The 24,733-nt window shown below is 32.9% G+C and overlaps 1 protein-coding gene across 11 annotated transcripts in view; it reads left to right on the top strand.

Moving 5' to 3' along the window:
- The window catches only part of LOC124539375 (multiple C2 and transmembrane domain-containing protein), a 69,989-nt gene that overhangs the window by 23,056 nt on the left and 22,200 nt on the right, over positions 1-24,733 (top strand). For 6 of the 11 annotated variants that reach the window (XM_047116754.1, XM_047116756.1, XM_047116755.1 and 3 more), the window contains exon 1: positions 10,372-10,605. The exons of the other annotated variants lie outside the window; for them this stretch is intronic. Coding sequence is in view for 3 of the 6 variants with exons in the window: in XM_047116748.1 (XP_046972704.1) it covers positions 10,603-10,605 (3 nt within the window). In the remaining 3 variants the exon portion in view is untranslated. Of the gene's footprint in view, positions 1-10,371; positions 10,606-24,733 lie in introns of those variants that run through there. 11 annotated transcript variants of the gene reach the window in all.

Raw genomic sequence — 24,733 nt, forward strand, 5'->3', positions numbered from 1 at the left:
GAGCTTTAAGCTTAAGTGAAGGAGCAAAAATGAAATGGTAATTCCTAAATAGGGTCTTTGCTAATATTATATAACAGTATGTAGTATATTTTTTACAAGGAAACATTGGTAAATAATATCACAGACAGTATTGAAGATAACCAAGAAAACAAAACACAAAGTAGTCTACAAACGTTACGGAACTGAGAAGTTTGGACGTGAATTGTTTGGAAGACATTTGTTAAGACCAACTTAATCCCTGACAAATACCGAACTAGTCCGAGACAAACAGTTATTTTCATCAAGATACATAAAGGGATCGGAGGGAATTTAACAAGGTAATAACTTTTGTTAATTGTAGTATATTATAACACTTTATGAGTTGTATCCTCGTTCAATGCTCAAACCAAAGTGCCTCTCGTTGATTTCTGGTTTAGACTATGTCAAAGAAGTCGCTGTCATTGGTGAACACTTCTGATTGGTTATCGCAGATTTAGTCAAATTAACATCTAATTATTTAAACATTTATTGATCGGAAATACCAACCAAGTTGTAATAACATTTTTTTTATTAAAGAATCATTTTTAATTGTTTAAAATATTAATTTTAACAAAGACATACACCGAAACCTTATATATGTATGTATATACATACAATATGTATATTCTTTAGACCACAGTGATGGTATCGCAATACAAGAATATTCTTGCTACTCATGACTTTCTCACAATTTATTGTTTGTGGTTTTTGTTAAAGCGCAAAGCTAGAATGTTTTTCATAAAATATATATTATGTAAATAACATATCTCTTAAATGCATATTTACACGGAACATGTACCCAAACATATTTTTCAAATGTTGTCTATCTGCCTGTCTGTTTGCTTCGGCTAATCTTCGGAACAGCTGCACAAATTTTGATGGCAAAAAGCTAATATTATAAGGAGACACCTAGGCTAAGGCGAAAGAGCAAAGCTAGTAGTATTTATTACATATTTTAATACAAGTGATGAAGAAGCCGATCTGACAAGAAGCTACACACTGAACATTTCAACTATTCCTTGTACACGCTTGCTCAAAGAAATTTACCCTCCATAGTGATAACAGCATACAAAGCGTTGCAAATTGGCGGTAGAATAAATAATGATCCAAGCCACATTCACAAGGTTGTTGGAACATGTGAATCGAGGAATACGAGTACAAACTAAGGCATTGAATTTAACGATGTTTATACAAAACAACAGTCTGTTTATTTCTGGCTGGGATAAAGCCTCCTCTCCCTTTTAAGGAGAAGCGAATCTTCTTCTTAGGAAGGAGGAATACGATAATACTGATAACTGATGTTATGCATTATCCACCTAGATAGCCTTGCATAAAGTCCAACCACCAAATATTAATGCTAAATTGGTTAATTATAAGGGAGAAATCAAGCTGAGCTAGTAATTAAGCCGTTTATGATCAAAATCAAAATAAACTTTATTCAAGTGGGCGTTTACAAGCACTTTTGAATCGTCAATTGACAATTAAGTGAAGCTACCACCGGTTCGGAAAGTAGATTCTACCGAGAAGAACAGGCAAGAAACTCAGTAGTTACTCTTTTTCAACATTTAAAAAATACAAAGTCATGTTAGTTAATACAATTATTTAAATTAATATATCCTGCGTGGAAGTCAACAGGTATTAATTCCACGCTTTTTTATCATCTACAAAATCTTGTATCGAGTAATACGCCTTTTTTACCAATGTATTTTTACAAACGATTTGCATTTACAAAACGACAGAGTTAAAAATATCTGCGGAATTTTATTAGGAAGGAGGAATATGATAATACTGATAACTGCTGTTAGCGGGCATTACCCACCTAGACGACCTTGAATAAAGCACCAAATATTAATGCAAATTGGTTAATTATAAAGGAGAAATCAAGCTGAACGAATAATGAAGCCTTTTATGATCGAAACCAAAACAGAAATACATTTTATTACGATAATAATATCAAATAAATGAATCAGACACTTTATGAAAATGTATACCGATTTCATTAAATAAAAAATGTACGATTTTTCATCGTCCATGAAATAAATCAAGGAATCATTTATATACCAACAACAATACAGCCTGTAAATTTCCCACTGCTAGGCTGGGCCTTCTTTACACGCTGTTCCAATGCGGGTTGGTCGAATACACATGTGGCAGAATTTCTATGAAATTAGACAAATGCAGGTTTCCTCACGATATTTTCCTTTACCGCCGAGTATGAGATGAATTTTGAAGACATGAATATTCAGTGGTGCTTGCCTGAGTTCGAACTCGCAATCAACGGTTGAGATGCACGCGGTTTAACTATTGGATCATTTTGGCTTATGCTTATATATATAACCGTAATCGGTAGAATAGGAAAAAAAATCGTAAATAATCTTACGTGTGATTACTTGTTGTTGAGATGCTAATTCCCTTATATAGTCACTTAGTTAATTTGATTTTACGTTCTGGCTGGTTATATCAAGATAGGCTTTTGACCATAACATATTAAGTAATCAAACTTTGATGCTACCATAACTATTTTATGAGCGACGTGAGACTGCCGAAGGTCCGAGCTTTTGTTGACTATAAATAAAAACTTTTACCGCGAGCTTTATCCAGTACTTTTTCGTTATTCGTTTTGAGCTTTTCACTAAGTTTTGACTTGAACTTACTAAATTAAAATTCTTCAAGGAGTATGTATTTTTACACCAAACTCCTTTCTTATCAGATAAAGCTATAAAGTAGAACTTTAACTTTTAAAATTTAAAGTTTCTAGAAACTAAAGAATCCAAGATAATGAAAGTATGTACTATATAGATACGTACTGATTATCTTTTTTGAATCTAGTTTAAATCGGCGCCATTGTTTGTATTGATGTAATGTCTCTGCTCTGGGGATACGTCCATGTCCCAAAGAAAATAGCCCCTAATATATTGCCACAAGATATGTGTTATCTAGAGTTTGATGTCGTCCTTTGAAAGCTAACCTTATTCGATTTTTAAATAATATTAACATTTTATTTACTTTAATCTATACATATAACAAAATTGAAGTGTCTGTTTTTTAATACATATTAAAATAACCCTTGTTTACTCAATGCATATTTATCATTACTCGGTACATATACCAAAATATCATTTTTTTACAATTTTTGTCTGTCTGTCTGTGTTTGTTCCGGCTAATATCTGGAACGTCTGGACCGATTTTGACGGGAATTTCACTGGCAGATAACTGATATAATAGGGAGTAACTTAGGCTACAAGGCGTACAAAGTCGCGGGCACAGCTAGTTGTGAATTAAATGTTTATATTATTTTGTCTTTCATCATTTTAGAACGACTAACTACAATATATAATTTATTGAAACATAGATGTAAATAATATTCCTTCCAAATATGGAAGTATTTACATTGCATCAGTATTAGAGTCTGTCCACAAGACATAAAATAAAACATATATACACATAAATCTTGTAAATATGGCTTCTTCGCTGTTCTTATGAAAGCATATTTTATTTTCTTGACCCTATGCTATGACTTTACGTTTTCCTTTTATAAAGGTGTGGTTAGCTTAGGGCGGCGGTCTGTGTCACATGAAATGACAGGAAATTCAGCAAAATATTTCATAAGTATCATCATTTTTTTTTAGTATATCTATCCCTATCCACAGCGATATTTTTAATAGGAAGGAAAAGGATAGATGTATATTTTCATTTCATTTCACAAATAAGGATTTGTCCCTTGTCATTCTGACGTTATGTCATTTGATTTATTAAAAAGCCGTTAATGTCACACTACTAGATAAATACTATACTATATAGTAGTTTATCCATTAAACCAACAGTCTATTAATGTATGGCAGAATTTTATTTAAATGTGGAAGGCGGCTATCATGGTGTGGGCATGTAATGCGGAGGAATGAGGAACATTTTGTGAGGAAGGCCTTGATCATGGACGTGGATGGATATAGAGGTAGACGACGACCAAGGAAACGATGGATGGATTGTGTGAAAGACGATATGGTTAGAAAGAATGTTACTTGAGAGATGACGTCTGACAGAGAAGTATGGAAGGAGAAGAGATCCTGCGCCGACCCCATATAAATTGGGATAAGGGCAGGAGGATGATGATATAATATATGTAGTTTCATTAATTCAGAGTAAAAGTTTGTAAAGCGTTTCGTTGCAAGTATTCTGTTTCAATGATTTTAATTAATGTAAAATTTATTGTTCATTTTATTTCTTTTATTTTGTCTAAATGATGAGTTATTAGTACTAAAGTTATTTTTTTTACTTTTTATTTTGTACCTAATTGTCATCTTGTCCCAAATAAAAGTTTTCTTTTTTTCTAAAAAAAGAAACCTTAACAGTAGTGCTTAAAACCAGATTTGATAAACAGTGAATTATAAATACTCGGATTTATTAGAATAGAAGATTTATTAGATAGAAAAGAAAAGGAGGTAACATGCATAAATAATTCGTATAATTTGTAACACGTAAAAATTAAAACCATTACCTTTAACGGATATCCTTTGGCGATGACAAACAATACACAGTACCCGTATGGCTAATGCAAACATTTGACATAAGTGGAAATCGTCAAAGCAAACATTAACGCTATCAGACGCCGTGATTACTTCACTAATGAATTATCAAGGATTATATATACAACACTCAATAAAAAAATATATAAAGAGAATAAGGATTAAGGCACAAAAATTATGGATAAGCATAACCATAATTTATGTCCTGCGCAGTTGTTCCCCGCTGAGAATGTACGCTGTGGCTTTCTTTTATGTAGGTAGCCCATTTCCTCATCCATCACCTACAGAGGTAGACACACTCCAATGCTCCTCTAACCTTGAGAACTAACATGTTGGGCTCCCTTGTACCTGCAGTTTCATTGGCTCACTTATTGTTCAAACGGGCACACCGATAGTATTTTTTTTTATATTATCCGGATAGGCATATGACTCCACTCCACTTGATGGTAAGTGGAAATGGAGTCCAAACGCGAAGACGACTAGTAAGCACAGCAAGAATGAGCTGCACTAGTCACCCTCGTCATGCATCTTCACACCTCGTTTGAAGGCAGCCAGGTTATAAGAGGAGCTGGTAAAGAGTTCCACTTTTTGGCGGTGCGACAAAGAAAAGAGTTGCCAATTTTTTTTGTAAGCTTATTATTTATTGCTGTTTGTTGGTAGAATATCTGATAAGGAAATAATCTTAATTAGATGAATGACGCAAGATGGCCCAGTGGTTAGAACGCGTGCATCTTAACCGTTGATTGAGAGTTCAAACCCAAGAAAGCACCAGTAAATATTCATGTGTTTAATTTACGTTTATAATTCATCTCGTGCTCGGTGGTGAAGGAAACACATCGTGAGGAATCTTGCATATGTCTTATTTTATGGAAATTATGCCACATGTATATTCCACCAATACGCATTGGATCAGCGCCCTGATGCTCCAAACCTTCTCCTCAAAGGGAGACGAGGCCTTAGCCCAGCAGTGGGAAATTTAAAGGCTGTTGTTGCTATTGTTGTTGTAGATTAATAATTTAGAAAACATTAATCAAATATACGAGTTTATATGTAAATAGTATTGGTAGATCGCAAAGTGGTATAAACGTGTGATGTATACTAAGAAATTCGATTTTAAGTATTCAGCAGGCGGTTGGTCACGAGGGAATTTCCTGCGGTTTCAAGGCGAGGCCTCGTTATCAGTAAATGGAATTACGCTATTTGTTGTAATATTGGTTCGGGTTTAACAGGATATTGGATTTTATTCAATAGGTTGTCAGTGAGTAATATTATGACTAGAGAACTGGACTGTACTAACAGGCAGTAACTAACAGTCAGTAGCTATAAACCCACTTCTTTGATTTGACCAATAACCATCAGTGTTTGTCTGACATCTTCTACAAAATAATAATGACGCGATAGCTACCCTGAGTAAACGATGAAGAAAAAGATTAAGGAAGGATTTAGGACCACAATTTGGTAACAAATAATCAATAAATAATGTATTAACTACATTACTTTACTTATAATGAGTTACTTCGATTCGAATATATTCGATCGATGAAAAATAATTTAAAACTATTTAAAGATATCATATTTCGTTTTCTACTATCTAGATATTTTTAAATGAATTATTTGAACTTCAATACCTACTTAGTTTAAAATCAATAGATAAACGTCTGTTTAGGACCTATCAATGTTGTACGAGTTGTAAAAATACCAGTATTAGTAAAATAATACCATGTGTTGATTTTTGGTGGTAGAATATATCATCTCATCATAATGAGTGCGTGGACCTAGCCAGACGAAATGACACAAAGCCCTGCCACCAAGTAATAAGTAAAGAAAAGTTCGTTTTTAATTGACTCGTAAAAAAAAGTAAAGTAAAACAGCATGTAAATTTCCCACTGCTGGGCTCTTTAAGGCTCTCCCATTAGGGAGAGTGTTTAGAACATATTCCACCACGCTGTTTCAATGCGGGTTGGTGGAATGCACATATAAATTATAAACACGAGCACGAGATGAATTATAAACACAAATTAAGCACATATATATAGTGATGCTTGCCTGGGTTTGAACCCGAAATCATCGATTAAGATGCACGTGTTCAAACCACTGAGCCATCTCCGCTCAATTAAATCGTATTCATTCATAATTAGTGATTGAGAGAAGAGGTATGATTACGGTTACAATCAGCTCAAGTCATATGTACTTAAATAAATGTGTTGTAACTCTAGCTGTTCTCCGCGGCATTGTATGGGACAATTTTATTCCGTGAAATACAGCAAATCTAAATCCACATAGAATAAAATAACCGTTATCCAGGTCACACACAACCCTCAAATTTAATTACGAACGGTTTCGTGGTTTATTCGAGGTAACGAATAAACAAGCAGATTTAGGCTGTAATAATATTTGCATGAAATAACAGCACATTATGTATAGACCAAAGTACATACAAAACGGAAATGAAAATAGTTACTGCACAAATCAGGGTGTGGGATGCTGACAGGAATGCTAGCGGCATTTCCACGTCGTAATATTGATCCTCTGAGTGGACAATGAACCAGCTCTCGTATCTCCAAGAGAGACAATAACGATAGGATACATTATTAGAAAAGGTTTTAATAAGTATATTAGTAGATTATTTACCTAGACTGAACCTGCGGCTTTACCTTCACGAATTTTCTAAAACTTTACGTTTAGTACTCAAACCGTCACCTTAAAGAGATACAGAGTTACTTTCGCATTTATATTATTAGTATAGAAATTAAATAATGTTAATAACACTTTAGTTATCTATTGAAATAAAAAAATATTATATTATGTACAAATAGGTACTTATGTATAATTATACTGGCTCATATCAAAAGAAATTGTAAATGTATATTAATGTTACAATATCCACTCTTTTAAAATGGAAAAGTTGAGCGAAACTTTAAAAAATCTACCTAACTAGTCCAACCAAGCTATACTTGAGGTCATATGAAGTTTTTTTTTTACGGTATCTAAATATGAATTACTATTTTCTATATTTCGAGAATTTCCTTAGAATTCTTAATGTTTCTTATATAATATATATGTATTATTATTGATAGTTGATATTCTACCGCCAAATAACAGAACTCAGTATTGTTGTGTTCCGTTTTGAAGGGTGAGTGAGTCAGTGTAACTACAGGCACAAGGGACATAATATCTTAGTTCCCAAGGTTGGTGGCGCATTGACGATGTAAGGAATAGTTAATATTTCTTACAGCGTCATTGTCTATGGGTGATGTTGACCTTACTATCAGGTGGCCCATATGCTTGTTCGCCAACCTATACCATAAAAAAAAACTTTAAGCAATACGCATGGAATATTCAAATGTAATGTTGGTTAATTTTTTAGACCTGACATTGGCCATCTGACAACATTCTAGAATGTAATAATATTCTGAACCATTTGTTTTGAGTTTTTTGGAAGGAACAAGCAATTTGAATGTATAACAAAAATAACTTAAATGCCTTAAAACGCGCGATTGTTTTTTACGACTTAATCGATTTTAAATTGGCAAATATGGAAGAATAGGATTAAAAATACATGTTATTGATTTAATTCTTAATTGCAATAGTTTTATGTTAATATACATTTACGTTTATTGATCTTATTCGATTGCATAGTGTTACCTATTTGATTTTATATTTATTATCAGTAGAAACTTGACTGATGTGTGCATTATCTAATTATTATGCTATAAGTGTCATGTCATTGTTTGTTACCAACGAGTGCATCTTAACCGATGATTGCAGATTCAAACCCAGGCAAGCACCACCATATACCTGCTTAATTTGTGTTTATAATTCATCTCGGAAAACATCGTGATAAAACCTGCATGTGTCGAATTTCAACAAAATTCTGCCACATGTGCATTCCCCCAACCCGCATTGGAACAGCGTTGTGGAATATGTTCCAAACCCTCTCATTAATGGAAGAGGAGGCCTTATCTCAACAGTGGTAACAGTAAAGGCTGTTACTTTACTTTATAACATACTGAAACTGTAGACTAATAGTTCCTTTATTGATGAAAACAGATGAAACATTTACAAGTAAGTAAATTACTCGCAATGATTTGATGATCTAGAATTCAATTTGTAATATGAGTAATATACAAATGTAATGAACAAATTTTTGTAATGAATAATTACGTTGATATAAAAAAATGTAAACTTCGCCAAATATTTTTCGCATAAATATAGCAATGTTTGCATGGCATGTACGACAGTCAACCAGAAATCCGAGTGCATTCAACCTTTATTTTAATTTCAATAGAGTAGTGTTACCATAGAGTCAATATTTTGAGACACCAAAAATTCCACAAAATAAAATATCAGTGAATTTGCCTTATTTATTTTATGAAAAATTGTACTTATTAAAATATATCAATTTAAATACGTCTTGCCCTTTTTTCTTAAGAAGTTATGATATCCAACGCCATATTACATATTCTATTAAAATATTCGAATTTCGAATAATAATAATTTTAAAAATTCTGATTCGATAAAAAACTTGTAATCGAATCCAATGATTTTAATTTATACAAAAGATTTAAAGTCAACGTACCGTGGCATTTTATATAAAATGGGTACCTTCATTATAACTTCATTGTTACTGCTTTGAATGACAAGGCCGTGTCCTTGAACTGGGTAAACAATCTCTTGTGCCCAAAACATAGAAAACTGCAGATATAACTTTATACAAAATATAGTGGTAGCAATCTTGACTTACATTTTTGTTTGATAAATAAAAATAGATGTTTAGAAAAACATTTGTATTTCTTTCTTAACAATATGAAACAAATTGTCTTTCAAATTTCACAACTAAATAATTAGTGTAACTAGTTTTCTTAGCTTAAAAATATGTAATTGCTGTCAAATTATACAAAATATATTCTAAATATAGGATTTTGAAAATGGAATCAGTACTATTAATAACGAATTTAACGAAACTCATATATAAATATTCGAGCTATTTTTGCGTGCTCTACAACTAGTATAATCTGTGCAATACCATACAATCAATCTATCAACGAGCAACACCAAATATGATCTAAACGTTTTTAGTATCCATTCTTTGTTGCTATTTTTAGATAAATGGAACAATAACAATAATAACAATTTATAATTGCATTGTTACTTTTGATGATTACTTAGTTATTAACATAAGTAGCACTGAATATATATACTAATATAAATGGGAAAGCAATTATGTCTGTCTGCCTGTTACTTTTACACATCCAAACCACTGGACCGTAGTTAATGAAACAAGTTTGAACCTTAAGGAAGGACTACTACTGGATAGGCTATTTTTTCTATAAAACTCGATCGAAGCCACGAGCGGTAACGAGTAAAGTATATGTTAATTAACATGGATTGTCTTCTAAACAAAATTGGGCCTTTAAATTAATCCGGAACAATAGTCGGTCTTTGCGCGCCAGTAAGACATTTACTGGCTACTCATTACTGTACCTATTAAACTTATAACTAAAAAAAATATCTTAATAAATTTACTTTTTATTTACAATTGATTTCAATAAAGACACGGTAACTAGCTATCCTTATAAATTTTTAATAAATTACATTTACGAAAACGTTTTAATTTCAAAATCAAATATTATTTGTAACACGATTACATTTCGATTAAGTAATATCCAAAAGAAATACAGAAATAATTCGTATAAATCATTTGTCAATAACTAAAACATCGTGTTACACAAAGAACGTTGCTTTACAAAGTTCTAATCTCTGAGTATACAATTCTCTGTGCAATATAACACCACACGAATAAGTATGTACGGTAAGACCAGTCACGGTCGGTACACGATCGAGTGTACTCGCCGACCGCGTCCCAAATTATAAGTACCTAACCTAAATTTGCGTAAAGCAAATAAATAAACCGGTGAATGATGGAAACAGTTCGCTTCACTAAAACGCGTTTTTCAAATCTCCAAATAGTTTTCGTGTAGTGATGATTAAAGTGTTCCAAAAAGGTTTTGTGTTGTGTTGCGATCTCTTTGGATTGATTTCAGTGTAACTGGTTATTGCAATGGTATTTTGGTTTGCTTTATTCTTTTTATGCAACTTTATAAGTTGTTTTTTTTTTTAATATTGACAAATAGGTTTATGTCGAAGTATATTCGAATTGTGTCAAATACTTGAATATATTATCATATTAAATATGATAAGATCTTAAGACTCAAATACTGTTTATATAAATAAAATAAATAGTTAAACAAATAAGTAGGTATACAAAATGAATATCAGCTGATAATGAAGTAACATAAATGTTAATAATGTTTATCGTAATTATTTCATTAATTGTTTTGTAATAGAAACTATTTTAAATTTTAACAATTCTCAATATATTTTTTAAAATATTTACGTTATGTTATGTGAGTCGAGATGGCCCAGTGGTCAGAACGCGTGCATTTTAACCGATGATTGCGGGTTCAAACCCAGGCAAGCACCGTTGTTTCATGTGCTTAATTTGTCTTTATAATTCATCTCGTGCTCAGCGGTGAAGGAAAACATCGTGAGGAAACCTGCATGTGACAAATTTCATAAAAATTCTGCCACATGTGCATTCCATCAACCCGCACTGGAACATCGTGGTGGAATATGTTCCAAACCTTCAACACAAAGGGAGAGGAGGCCTTTAGCCCAGCAGTGGGAATTTACAGGCTGTTGTTGTTGTTGTGAATTATGTACTTATGTAAATATAGCAACGGCTGCTCATTACCTATATTAAGATTATAAATGTCAGAGTAACTCTGTTGGTCTGTCAGTCTGTCGCTCTTTCACGACAAAACCGCAGAACCGTATTTGATGAAATTTGGTATTAAGCTTGAATTTCAAGAAAGGAAATAGGCTACTTTATTGCCTAACACGTGACAACCAACACTCTAAAACGCGAACGAAACTGCGGGCGACTACTAGTAACTTATAAGATAGTTAAACGAATGACTTAATAAGCCACGTGATGGTAAATGGCCAGGAATAGACAATAATATTTATTAACCATTCCTTACACTGCCAATGCACCACCAAGTCACGTACGAACGAAATAAGATACTTTGTTACTTGTGCCTGTAGTTACACTAGCTCACTCTTCCTGGAACATTGCAATACTGACTCCAGCGGTTTGGCTATAGAAGATCTGTTAATTAGGTGGTACATACCAAGACGGTCTTGCACAAAACCAAGTAGGTATAAAAAAACCCGAACATACAAAACAGGAAACAGAGGTCACCTTAAGGTATCCTAAGGTCGCCTCGGCTTATATAAGAGGCGATAATTCGTTGACCATTCTATACATCATTGCATACAGTAACAGTGCTGTTATGTTACAGTGCTGCCTGTCAAAGGTATACAAGATCAAAATAAATCGCTAGTTAATAACCCATGTGTAAGTAGTTCCAATCTAAGTATGGTTTTACATTCGGGATGTTAAAGAGCCCCGTAACCCACAACATCGCATATACGAAAAAAAATGTATTCGAACGAATACCAAAAAATAAAGACCAGCAAAGTATGCAAGGCAAGGTGTTGCTAATGTCCCTGGGCGGTTGTAATCACTTTCCATCAAGTGAGACTCCTGCTCGTTCGCACCAGTAGCATAAAAAACAGGCTACATATAAAGTCGAATTGTTACATTGTAATTTTACAGTCTTCTGTTGTCTTTTACAGTTTTTAAATAATCTAATATTCTTTTTGAAACAACCCAAAAAAAATATTTTAAAATATTATTCTTTTTTTATTGTATAAGTTGGCGGACAAGCACATAGGCCACCTGATGGTTAGTGGTCACCATCACCCATAGACAATGACGCTGTAAGAAATATAAACTATTCCTTACATCGTCAATGTGCCACCAACCTCGGGAACTAAGATGTTATGTCCCTTGTGCCTGTAGTTACACTGGCTCACTCACCCTTCAAACCGGAAAACAACAATACTGTTATTTGGCGGTAGAAAAACTGATTTGTGGGTGGTACCTACCCAGACGGGCTTGCACAAAGCCCTAACACCAAGTAAATTATTATTATTCATCGTATCAATATCCAGTTCCGAAGTACACATAATAAACCAGTGGGGAGCTTTATATTAATCGATGTTCCCTCTCAATCCATGTAAGTGTACGTACGAGGTAAAAAGCAATATAAAGAAAAATCGATAACGATTACAATTCATAAAAATGTAAATAAAATCATGCTACAAAATATAATGAAACTGAACATAAATGTATACAGAAACAGGCATATATCTAGAGTTTAAAAAAATACTCACTTATTTTTGCTTTTCTTAGGACATTAACATTGGTGAGTGTCTGAATAGAATCAAGCGATATGTCTCTCGGAGATGTTTGAACCAATTTCTTTCAAGATCTATTATTATTTCTGATAATAGTCTTTAAGTCTTCATTAATTTATTCTATGTAAAACAACCGTAAGTTCATAACTCGATTTAAAAGAAGCAAACAAACACAGACTGTTTTATTTCAACGCAAAAAGCTTTTAAAGAAGTTTGTAAGACTTCGTTCTTTAAAAGAAAAACGATAATTCGATATTTAAACGTTCCATTGCAAACATTGGCGCTTACTTTAATGGATGTTCTTTGATTTCAATGAGCGATGAATTAATTTGAAACGGTATCGAATTATAATGGATGTTAAACTATTTCTAACTTTCGGCTTAAATTCGGCCAGTTAATAGATTTATTAAAACGAAAGAGGTTTATAGCTGTTGCTGAAAAATCATGGTCAGTTTAAATTAATTTAAAAAAAAATCATGTATTGTTTTTTCAATTCTAAACTTTAAACGATCGTTATATAGTTAGTGTCGATTGCTAGGAATTCGTCAAATTTCGTCAATCCAGGATATAGAATTAAGCCACGCTTAAAATAATAAAATGTTGCTATCGGAAGTGAACCAACATGAAAAATTATGATACCGTAGGATAATTTAGAAATACCTCTGTTTCTAACTTACATTACAAGATATGAACTAAACTAACAAACATTGCTAAACCTGTAATAAAAATATTGCAAATCATTCAGTTTGCAGAAGATTTCATTATCTACGGACTCATTTTGAATCATAAATAATAGCCTATTTGACAATACGAAAAATAAATTGTGAATTATTGTAATCAGTGTATATTATGAGTTTAAAAATGGTTATTTACTAACGAAACTTGAAAATAATACATAATTTATTCAAAAGTCCATAAATAAAAATGCATTTTTTGAAATGTTTGTCACGTGACACAAAACGTTCCTATTGGCCGGGCTTATGATGATGTCACTTTCTTGTTAACCTTGCTTTTTTACTGTTTGTATCACAGATTAAAATACCAGAAAGTGGCGTCACAGACCCCATTTCAGCGTTATATTGTCCATTGTGTTGAATTTTTAATATGATATTTTTCGGTAAATGTACTAGAAATAAAAAAATCAACTTTTACTGGGTTCCTTAACTTCTACTAAATAATATAAAATGGATTTTAAAAACCAGTCAAATAGCCTATTATGATCCAAAATATTTTTTAATGTATTTTATAAGTGTGATTATAGTTTAAATGTTTTATTATTTTAGCTATTTATGTATTTCATTCAATTCGTATTTTCACGATAATATTAGTAAGGATCAATTTAATATATTACGTAAACCATTTGCGTCATAAATTTCGTCTTTAGGTACTCCATTTTCACAATTTCCCTCTCCAGCAACCGCTAAAGAGTGATTGCTCAAAGCTAGCATAGAAATAAATCTCATTGAACATTGGAACATTTTGCAGTAACTACATTTGATGTCATTTAATACAATTCATAATTTATCTTTTATTATCTGTATCCCTAAGACCAGTGGTACCCTGCATGGTGTACAAATTTAGGTTGGTCAGGCAATTAGTTCCAAATTTGTTCTTCCCAATTTAAATTAAATCTGAATTTGTTCCGTGGAAATAGATACTTTTGAAGTCACCGACACCGGGTTGTATTGTTGAGCTACATATTCATTTCTTTCTTCATTTCTTTAATAAACTTTTTTTTCTTTCTTGCATTTCAAGTTTCAGATCCATCGTTTTTTGATATTTTATTTAAAATTCAATTCATTTAAAATAATTAAACCTCCCAAACAAGGACAGCTGATTCAAAAGACTGTTCTCTTGCCTAGACTTTTCTTATTTTTGGTGCTGAGTAGTAGTACATTGAAAAAGTACATTAGAATCGGGGTATCTTATTCCAACTATTAAATTGTAACTCCGATTATCTTTCGCGCAAATTATCACAAATGTGTTGGTCTTAAATTATAACGAATAAATTAGAATAACACTATTATTTGATTTGTCAGTATTAACAATATTACTATTCGTAAACCGATTATAAATGTCAATAGAATCGAGTAGAGTTAGAATCAAAGGTAACATACCATAAGGTAGCTCATTTAATTAAGTAAAAGGTTTTAGAAACCGTAATACAACACTTGAAGATTATTTGGGACTTGAAGAGGGTCAAAGTGATTGCTTTGAATCGACAATTTACCCATAGCAGTGTATTTGACACTACCTACCTACTGGTCAACTGACTTCATGCATGACTCCATAGGATTTTGTTTTGATTGAGGATTATACTACTCATGCCAGTTCAATTCAAACTAAGATTAAATTCATTGTAAACATATCTGACGTCATTTTAACGCTCGTACCTCCATAATTCATTAAACTGCAAATTTGTTCGAAAATTGAAATCTATCAAATGTTTATGTTAAATACTTGAATATATAATCATATTGAGTATGATAACATCTTAAGACTAACACTGTTTATATAAATAAAATAAATGCTAAAACAAATAAGTAGGTATACAAAATGAATATCAGCTGATAATGTTTATAGTAATTATTTAATTGAATGTTTTGTCCAAGCTACGATTAAAATAATTTTAAACATATCTGACGTCATTTGTCGCTTTTGCCTCCGTAATCTAGTAAATCGTAATTTTGTTCGAAAATTGAATTCTTTCGAATCATATATATTCTAAAATTTACGATGAGTAATCTTGTGGGAACCAATTTAGAGGAAAATGTTCATATATTAAACGTATTTAGAGTCCTCTAGACAATACGTCACTTCTTATAACAGTTTCGTATAGTTTTATTTTTTTAATAAAGTTGTTCAACACACTCTAACACTTTTAATTTTGTCATGTTATAGTAATATATTTTATGTAATCTATATCTGGTTGGAAATATAATTTCTGTCTAGTAGAAGCAGCAAAAATCTTTTCCAAAAAAAGCTTTTGCAAAAACATTAATATAATACAAACAAATAATTATAATTATGCATGAAAATCAACGAATACAAAATTCACGCTTTTTTCATTCTTGCTACCCATTAAATCCAGCAAGGGTCAACATAAAAAGGTGAAAGTCAAACCTACGACAAACCATTCTTTTTTATTTATGAAAAAAAACCTTATCAGATTTAAATGTATTGATAGGTAATGATTAGTTTTGAAGGACATTCTAATTTACCTTCAATATTGATTGAAACGGGCTTCAATTGTCATCATGCATTCAATTGATTAGATGGCTGTCACGCATGGCTTCGGCTGCAAGGTGTAATGGGGCAAACGTACCAGCGTGACCATGTAGAGGAGCATCCATTGTAATGGCTAACTGCATAAAATCATGCGATATTGCAGTGGTTAAAATGCTATTGGTTAATGTTGTTGTATCTATCGTTTCGTAGCTGTTTTAGATCCTGAAATTAAGTCATCTTGTAATTCAGTATAATTAGGTAGGGTATATTACGTCTCGCTTCGGTTGTATTTCATGGGTTAAATAGCGTAATACATAACCCTTAACTAAGGATCTAGTCTAAATGTAGCATATGAGAAGCCTTTTGGTATTCTTGCAAAATTTAGCTTATGATTCAGTACTCGATTTCCAACACTTTCTGGTCACGTTGGAAAGTCCCATAGTGAACCTATAAAATTTATTAAGGGTGAAAATATTTCCTTTATTTCATATTTTATATGCTATGGGATGTGATGCCCAAAAATACATCGGTGCTGTACGGAATATTAACGACTCATCAATGCGCCACCAAACTTCGGGGCAATGAAGTTGTGTCATTGTGCCCAAAATTACAATATCTTACTTCTTGAAACTAATATGGCACACAGAAATATTAAGATGTCCTGCTTTGCGGTAGAATGTACGTTGATTCTATATAGGACTACCCCGAGAAGGTTACTCAAAGTCCTAACATCAAGTAAAGCATCGTCGCTGGAAAAAGTATGGCCCATGTTTATGTATACTCGCTTTAGTTTAATTTTTGCGCTTCAGTCAACGTAATGTTCTCGAGGACAAATCATTTAGTTCATTCAATTCAGATTTGTAATGTATGCAATTTTGCCAATTCATTGGTAGTAAAAACTCCACCGTGCTGCGCTTCACCAAATGTGGTTATTAAGCCTTATTATGGATGATGACTATAATTATGTATACCTGATCAATCGGTTGCTGAACTAAATTAAATCTTATTCGAGCAATACTGATTGCCTTATATCAAATTGGCTTACGTAATCAATCAAAATTTAGTTTCACAAAATACATTAAATATTCCGTCGTCGTGTTTACTGTGAGATAAATTAACATAAAGGTAACAATTTATTTAATATATTTTATTTTTGGCAATCAGAAGCAAGGTGATATTCAATAAAATCTACTGGCCGAAACCTCACTTAATTTTTAATATTAATACATCATCATCATCATTCTCCTAGGCTTATCCCGATTTTACTTGCGTCGGCGCAGCATGTCTTATTCTTCTTCCCTATCTGACGTCATCTAACAAGTAACATTCTTTAAATAAAACTAGTTATTACGGATTTTAATCGCGATGACCACGAACGCTGTAAAGTGCTCGAAACGTCGGGATGTCTAAAATAATTAATATACACGATTAAAATCCCTAATAACTAGTTTTATTTGAATGTGTAATGATCGCGAAAATTTAAGACAACATTAAGTAACATTCTTTTCAGCCATATCATCTTTCACAGAATCCAGCCATCGTTTCTTTGGCTGTCCCCTTCCTCAATATCGATCCACTCATATGCGTGCACCTTAACATAAAAAAGCATAGTAAATTTTCTTGAAACTTTCGATAATTCTATGGTTTTATTTTAAATTTTGCTCAACTTCATACGATTGAAATGTGTAATTTATTTGAAATCTTGTGGTGTGCTTCCAAAAGCTCTGTATAAAATAATATAGTAGGTATCTCATTTTCTTCGTGAATGCGCTTTTTGACCGATCAAAATTTAATAAAATTTCGATTAATCCTTTATACGAACAAAACACTCACCGTGTCTTTAAAGTAGATAGACCAGCTCAGCCAGTATAACTCAGGCTCATTACCGGAACTAAACATTAAATAACTTCGGCAGTAAAATATCTAAAGTAGCAACCATAAAGCCTTACGAGCCAGGTGAAAGGAGACATAGATCTTAATAGTTTTCGGGCTCAATTTCGACAAACGCTACGGAGTTTTCATGTACTTTTGGTAATTCATCTCACTCTTGGCGACATTAGGAGCAATTAAAGGTGACAGATGTATATATACGCATGAAATTCGTAGAGGAGCAACGTTAGGGAATAAACTTCAAACTATTCTTAGGAAAGGAGTTTCATCTTATTTTATTAAAGAGGGTTAAATCAAATATGATCATGCCACCGTAATTGGAACACATACATATACTAAGACTGTGCATGTATGCTTAATAGCTATTAATCCAAATTTATACAACACAAGCGACCATCCCAGGCTTCGCAAGGGTGCAATGCTGATCCTAATAATCTAATAATTTTGGTTATTTACGACATCATATTAAAACTTCTTAAATGTCCAGCGTTTCTTTACTATAATGTCCACGTATGATATACAAAAACCTTCCTCTCGAATCGCTATACCTAAAAAAACCGCATCGAAATCCCTTGCGTAATTTTAGGCATACTTAGGGACAGACAGCATTAAGCCACTTTGCAACAAGCAACCATATATTTTGGTACAAATCTCTCAAAATAATTCCTGTAAGATTCCTGCTGTGGATACGCTCTAGGGATCAACCAACTGCACAGAGAGATTTTGTCCAAAATTATGAACACTCATTCTGACACGATAATAATCTGATGGACAACTTTAATTCCCCGCTGAGCCACTAGAGTTCACACGCTTAAAACTTCCAAATTGAAATTTGAAGTAGCTATTAAAACTATGTTTAATAGAAACCTGTTCTTTGGGAATTGATTCAAGTACGCAAAACAGTGCAGTAACAGCCTATAAATTTCCCACTGCCCAGGTTAAGGCCTCCTCTCCCACTAGGGAGAAGGTTTGGAACATATTCCACCACGTTGTTCCAATGCTGGTTGGTGGAATGCACATGTGGCATTATTTCGATGAAATTAGACACAAGCAGATTTCCTCAGGATTTTTTCCTTCACCCTCATTATAATCACAATTCAGCACATATACCCGCAATCATCGGTTAAGATGCACGCGTTCTAACAACTGGGCCATCTCAGCTCAAAGTACGCAAGCTGTAACGTAATTTTCATCCATGACTTTTAATTAGACATAATAGCAAAAGTGATCTCGCGTTGCTCACGGAAATGTGGCGTCATTTGCTCAACAAAGAGCCACTAATGTGACCCCTGGTCGTCAATTACGGTTTAAGTATCAACAACATTAAACAAAGCGTTATTAGTAGTATTTCCATTACATAAAAGTTTTAACTTAATTAATTCAACTCTCTAATACCTTTCCACCAGCGTGTAAATTAGTTAAATCCCCGTGGATTTGTTTCCAACTTTATATGGAGGCTTCTAAGTTTCCACGTCACTTAACAATATTGGACTCTTGGCAGAATTACAGTACAATAAGTTCAAAAAAAACATTACGAAATTCAAATCTGGAGTATTTGTCAACTTTACTTCTAAAGTATATATCAAGTTTAATGCTTATAGAAGTCACAAACCACTATAACGGATTAAATTTGAAGATTTATTCTAATATCCTGAATTTATAGTTTAAAATACAACCCCCATAAATTTCGAGAAGATATATTTCTAGGTTATGTAGGAATACATCATTCCAATTTGATTTTGCAAAATTTTATTGAATAAGGAAAATAAAATGAATAATCATGTCAAATTGTGAGCAACATAATAACGCAATGATTTAATTTAAATATTTAAATGTATATTTTTTTATCTTTTCCTTTTAAAAGTACATTCTATAGTTCTTGTAATAGTTACCTTAAAGGTCGGCAACTCACGTGCGAGCCCCGTTGTTGCAGATGTCCATGGGTGGTCCATAGTGTGGTGAGCCTCCTGGTCGTTTGCCCCCAATAACATAAAAAAAACATATTATATTTTATATTTTTTTATATGTTGCACTAACGGCCTAATGGGCCAGATGTTAAGTGGTCAGTGCCGATAGATTGGCGCTAAAGGAAACATTAACCATTCCTTTCATTGCCCCTCTACCTTGAAAACTAAGATATACCTTGTGCTTTAGATACACTGTCTCACTCATCCTCCAAAGTGGAACACAACAATATTAAGTATTACTGTTGGTTCGTACCCAGACAAGTTTGCACGAAACGCTTTCAAGCCATTAAATTTATAATATAAAATAATTGTGGTGTCGTGATAGGTGATTAAGGCTTTAAGTTCTTAAATAAATATCTAATGACTCACTAAAGAAATCCATTAAGAGTCTCAAGATAAAGATATAGGAAGGTTGGAAAGCTTAAGCTAGCTGCTTATACTGTCCAATGCAATGCGTTACACACAAGAGAATAATGTATGCATTAGTACTCTTAATTTAAAAAAAAATTAGTAAAGTACTGTATGCATGCTCAGTTTGAGGTGACGGAGTATTTGCAATGAAAATGCTCAAATCTAGATGTAAAATACATACATTCTTGCCGCCATTCCACGCGGTCATGAATCATACAGTAACAATTTTTAATGCATATTTGTGTATATTCAAGGGCTTTTTTTACGTTATTATCTGTTTTTAATTAATTATGACTTAATAATTTCATACTTTTCTATAACGGTAAAACATGGCATCTAAATTTCGTCTAAATTATTTTAATATTACCTAATCGTGACATAAATTATGATATGCGTCATAATCCTCCGACGCTGTCTCGCTGAATCTGACACTAGGATTATTTCAAGGACTTCCTGCTATTAACGAATAACTGCAGTAATTTACACCAGTTATGCTTCACACTATACCGACTAAAGCTTACAAAATACATAACTATACAACAACCACAGTCTGTAAATTCCCACTGCTAGGCTAAAGGCCTCCTCTCCCTTTGAGGAGAAGGTTTGGAACATATACCACCACGCTGTTCCAATGCGGATTAGTGAAATACACATGTGGCAGAATTTCTATGAAATTTGTCACATGCAGGTTTCCTCACGATGTTTTCCTTCGCCGCTGAGCACGAGATGAATTATAAAGACAAATTAAGCACATGAATCAGCGGTGCTTGCCTGGGTTTGAACCCACAATCATCGGTTAAGATGCGCGCGTTCTTACCACTGGGCCATTTCGATTCAACATAACAACATAACTATATTTACTTTAATATATGTCCACTTATAAACGATTGTTGCACACAACCAGTTATACAAAAGCAATGACGTAATGTCTTCCACAAGTTTCTAGTGTCCAAGTGTGTGTGAATACAGAGGAACTATTCATTATCTTAACACTTATAATCCGATAAGACATCTGAGATAAATAAAGAAAGTTCAGGCGCAGGATCAATACCTTTATGCGACTGTGAACGCTGCGAACTTCTAACCAGCTAAAACGAGGAGTTAAGATAAGATTGTGTTGTTGGTAGCGTATTCTTAAAAAGAGTTGACAATAATTAGTTTAACTAATCTATTCGCATGGAAACCCAAACTCATATTGCTCAGATTGGAGCTATTAACATCCCTGGGTTACAGTAGAGTAAAGTTTATACTCTAATAAGTCCTTAAAGCAGTGAGGTCGTTATAATATTAACATATTATCGCTGGCACTAACTATATTAGAAGCAACTGTCCCTGAATTGGCAATTAAATTTGTGAACCTTTCTCTTTAAAATTCTAGAATTCAATTGCTTCATGGTTGGTGGAATACACATGTGGCAGAATTTCTATGAAATTTGTCACATGCAGGTTTCCTCACGATGTTTTCCTTCACCGCTGAACACGAGATGAATTATAAAGACAAATTAAGCACATGAATCAGCGGTGCTTGCCTGGGTTTGAACCCGCAATCATCGGTTAAGATGCACGCGTTCTAACCACTGGGCCATCTCGACTCCTTGAATTTCTGTGCGTATCAAATACCACCACATACTCTGTTGCTTTCAAAACAATAATTCTCTGTATATTAGCTCTATTAAGATTTGCTAATTGCTGAAGAACGATTGGAAATATTGTAGGAAACAGTGTACGATTGATTCTAGCAATTTCTCTCCGAAATTTCAAGGTAAAATGCAACAACGTTCACGGAAAGTTATAATTAGCTAATTCCAATTTGCAAAGGTGATTCCCTAATGTCTGCTCTGATCTACTGATTCTGTAATATTCGGATGCATTTTAACAAACGGTATTATAATACGCTGTACATATTACGTTTTGGAAATAAAAATTACTATTTTGCCGGATTTGAAAGTTGTATTTAAAGATGAAACGATTTTTCTGATGATATCGTACATAGTTCTTGTTACGAAATATTATATCCATTTTAAATAATCAATTTAAAAAAAATCCTTAAAAATTTAACACACTCTGTGTTGTGACATGATTATTCTTTAGACATTTTTACAATAGGTACACTGGTTTATTATTTTAAACACGTTTCATATTTTTCTTATTTCAAAACATTAGTTTTCTCTTCAAATTCTTAATGCCTTTATTTTATTTATATAGGTTGGAACATACTGCAACACCATGATCCTCTTGATCCTTGCCATATATCATGGACTAAAGCTAGCTTAATACCCAATCCATAGATATTTTGGCGATAATAACAACGTGTTTTAAGCTTAGATTACTTTTAGATCTATATAAAAACTAGCGACCTGCCCCGGCTATAATACATAAATTGTTTAATTACGACATCAAATTAGAAACTTCGAAAATAATCAGTGTTACATTACTATAATGCCCATGTATTATATGCAAAAACCATTCTCTCGAATCACTCTATCTATTAAAAAACCGCATCAAAATCCATTGCGTAAATTATACAAAGGGACAGACAGCGGTGAGCGACTTTGTTTTATACTATGTAATGATGTCGCTGTAAATAAACTAAAACAAACGGATCAATTTTATTATCTTCGTTTTCGTGATAGCTGTCCTCGACAAACATCACGTTTTTTTGTTATGTTTAAATTACGTTACTTGGTGTTAGGTTCTGTGCAGGTCAGTCTGGGTAGGTAACACCCACTCATCAGATCTACCTCCAAACAACAGTACTCAGTATTATTTATTTACGGTTTGAAAGGGGAGTGAGCTAGTGTAACTAAAGGCACAAGGGACTATATAGTTATTGTCTAAGATATTAGACATAACTAAAAATACTATTAAAATACAAAATGTATAACACTTATATCAGGTGTTACAGCGTTTTGGAGAAAAAAAAAATATTACTTTATGTATAATATTACTTGTTGTCGCCCGCGGTTTCACACGCGTTAAGGCAAAAAAGTGCCCTATTTACCTTGGAGCTCAAGTCTACTTCACACCAAATTTCGTGAAATTCGGTTCGAATCAGTTTGATAGTGAAAGACCGACGGATAAAAAGACTTAGTTTCTTTCATATTTATAATATTAGTAAAGATTATTTATATACAACTAGATCTGCAACTTTTAATTTTAATTATTGACGAAAGACGCTTGAATTTGTATTTATATGCTCATGTAACAAGCCCTTTTCTCAAAAGAGAGACAATTTTCCTAAAACCGCAGTTAAGTTCTTTAAATTTTTGACTAAACGAAGTCGTTATCTCTTTCTTCACCCGAGGATGGTTTGAAAATGACGGGCTTGACACTGAACTACAGAAGCCTTCAGTTTCAATCACGTTCCTATTCATAGTTCTATTATATTCCAGCGGAAAACGTCCGCTTTGTGACTTTGAGAACTTTATTCATAAATGATATTGCACTCTAACCTTTAAATGAAAATTTTAAAGAGTTGAAAAAGTTGTTCCCGCTTTTCCATCTGCAGTGATGCTAAAAAGGGTTATGTATTTAACATATAGTTTAATTAGAATTTGTACCATCAATAAGGTAACCTAATCACAACGTATTATTTTAACTCATTCATCGCATACTCTGATATCAAACAGCAATACGAAAGTAAAATCAAAATATGCTTTCTTCAATTAGGCTTTTACAAGCATCTTTGAATCGTCATTGAAGCCTCCACCGGTTCGGAATGCAGATTCTAACGAAAAGAACTGGCAAGAAACTCAGAAGTTACTCTTCTTTATTATTGAAAATACAAAGTTAGTTAAATACGTACATATAATGTATAAAATACATCTTACCTGGAAGTCAACAAGCATTAACTACACGCTTTTTTATTATAAATATAAGCTTGTACTGAATAATATCACTTTTTACCAGTGTATTTTTTACCAATGCTTTGAATTTATGAAACAGCAAGGTAAAAATATCGGCAGAATTTTATTTAGAAAGGGTTAATTCCCCAAAAAGGATTAATTGACTTTGCGAAGTCGGAAACTTGGCGATCTAAATTTTAAAGGTGAGTATGCCAGTGTAACTACAGGCACAAGGGACATAACGTCTCAAGATTAGTATTGATAATGTAAGGGTTGATTAATCGTTCTTGCATTGTCTCACTTAATTAGGGTGACAATTTTGTATTCTTAGGATGGTCACGAGTTTTTAAAGAAAAACAATATTCTTCCAGTATCCAGATTTATTTTTTAACGTTGGTTTACTCACTAATCGGTGTTTCACATTATGCATTCAGTATTTTATATTTTAAATCTAGTCTATCATTTATATTTTTTAAGAATGATCCATATTCTATCCAAATATTGCCGCCGCGTTCGATTCTTAAGA

Source organism: Vanessa cardui, chromosome 22 (genome assembly GCF_905220365.1).
Source record: "Vanessa cardui chromosome 22, ilVanCard2.1, whole genome shotgun sequence".
In the NCBI taxonomy this organism is placed as follows: Eukaryota; Metazoa; Arthropoda; class Insecta; order Lepidoptera; family Nymphalidae; genus Vanessa; species Vanessa cardui.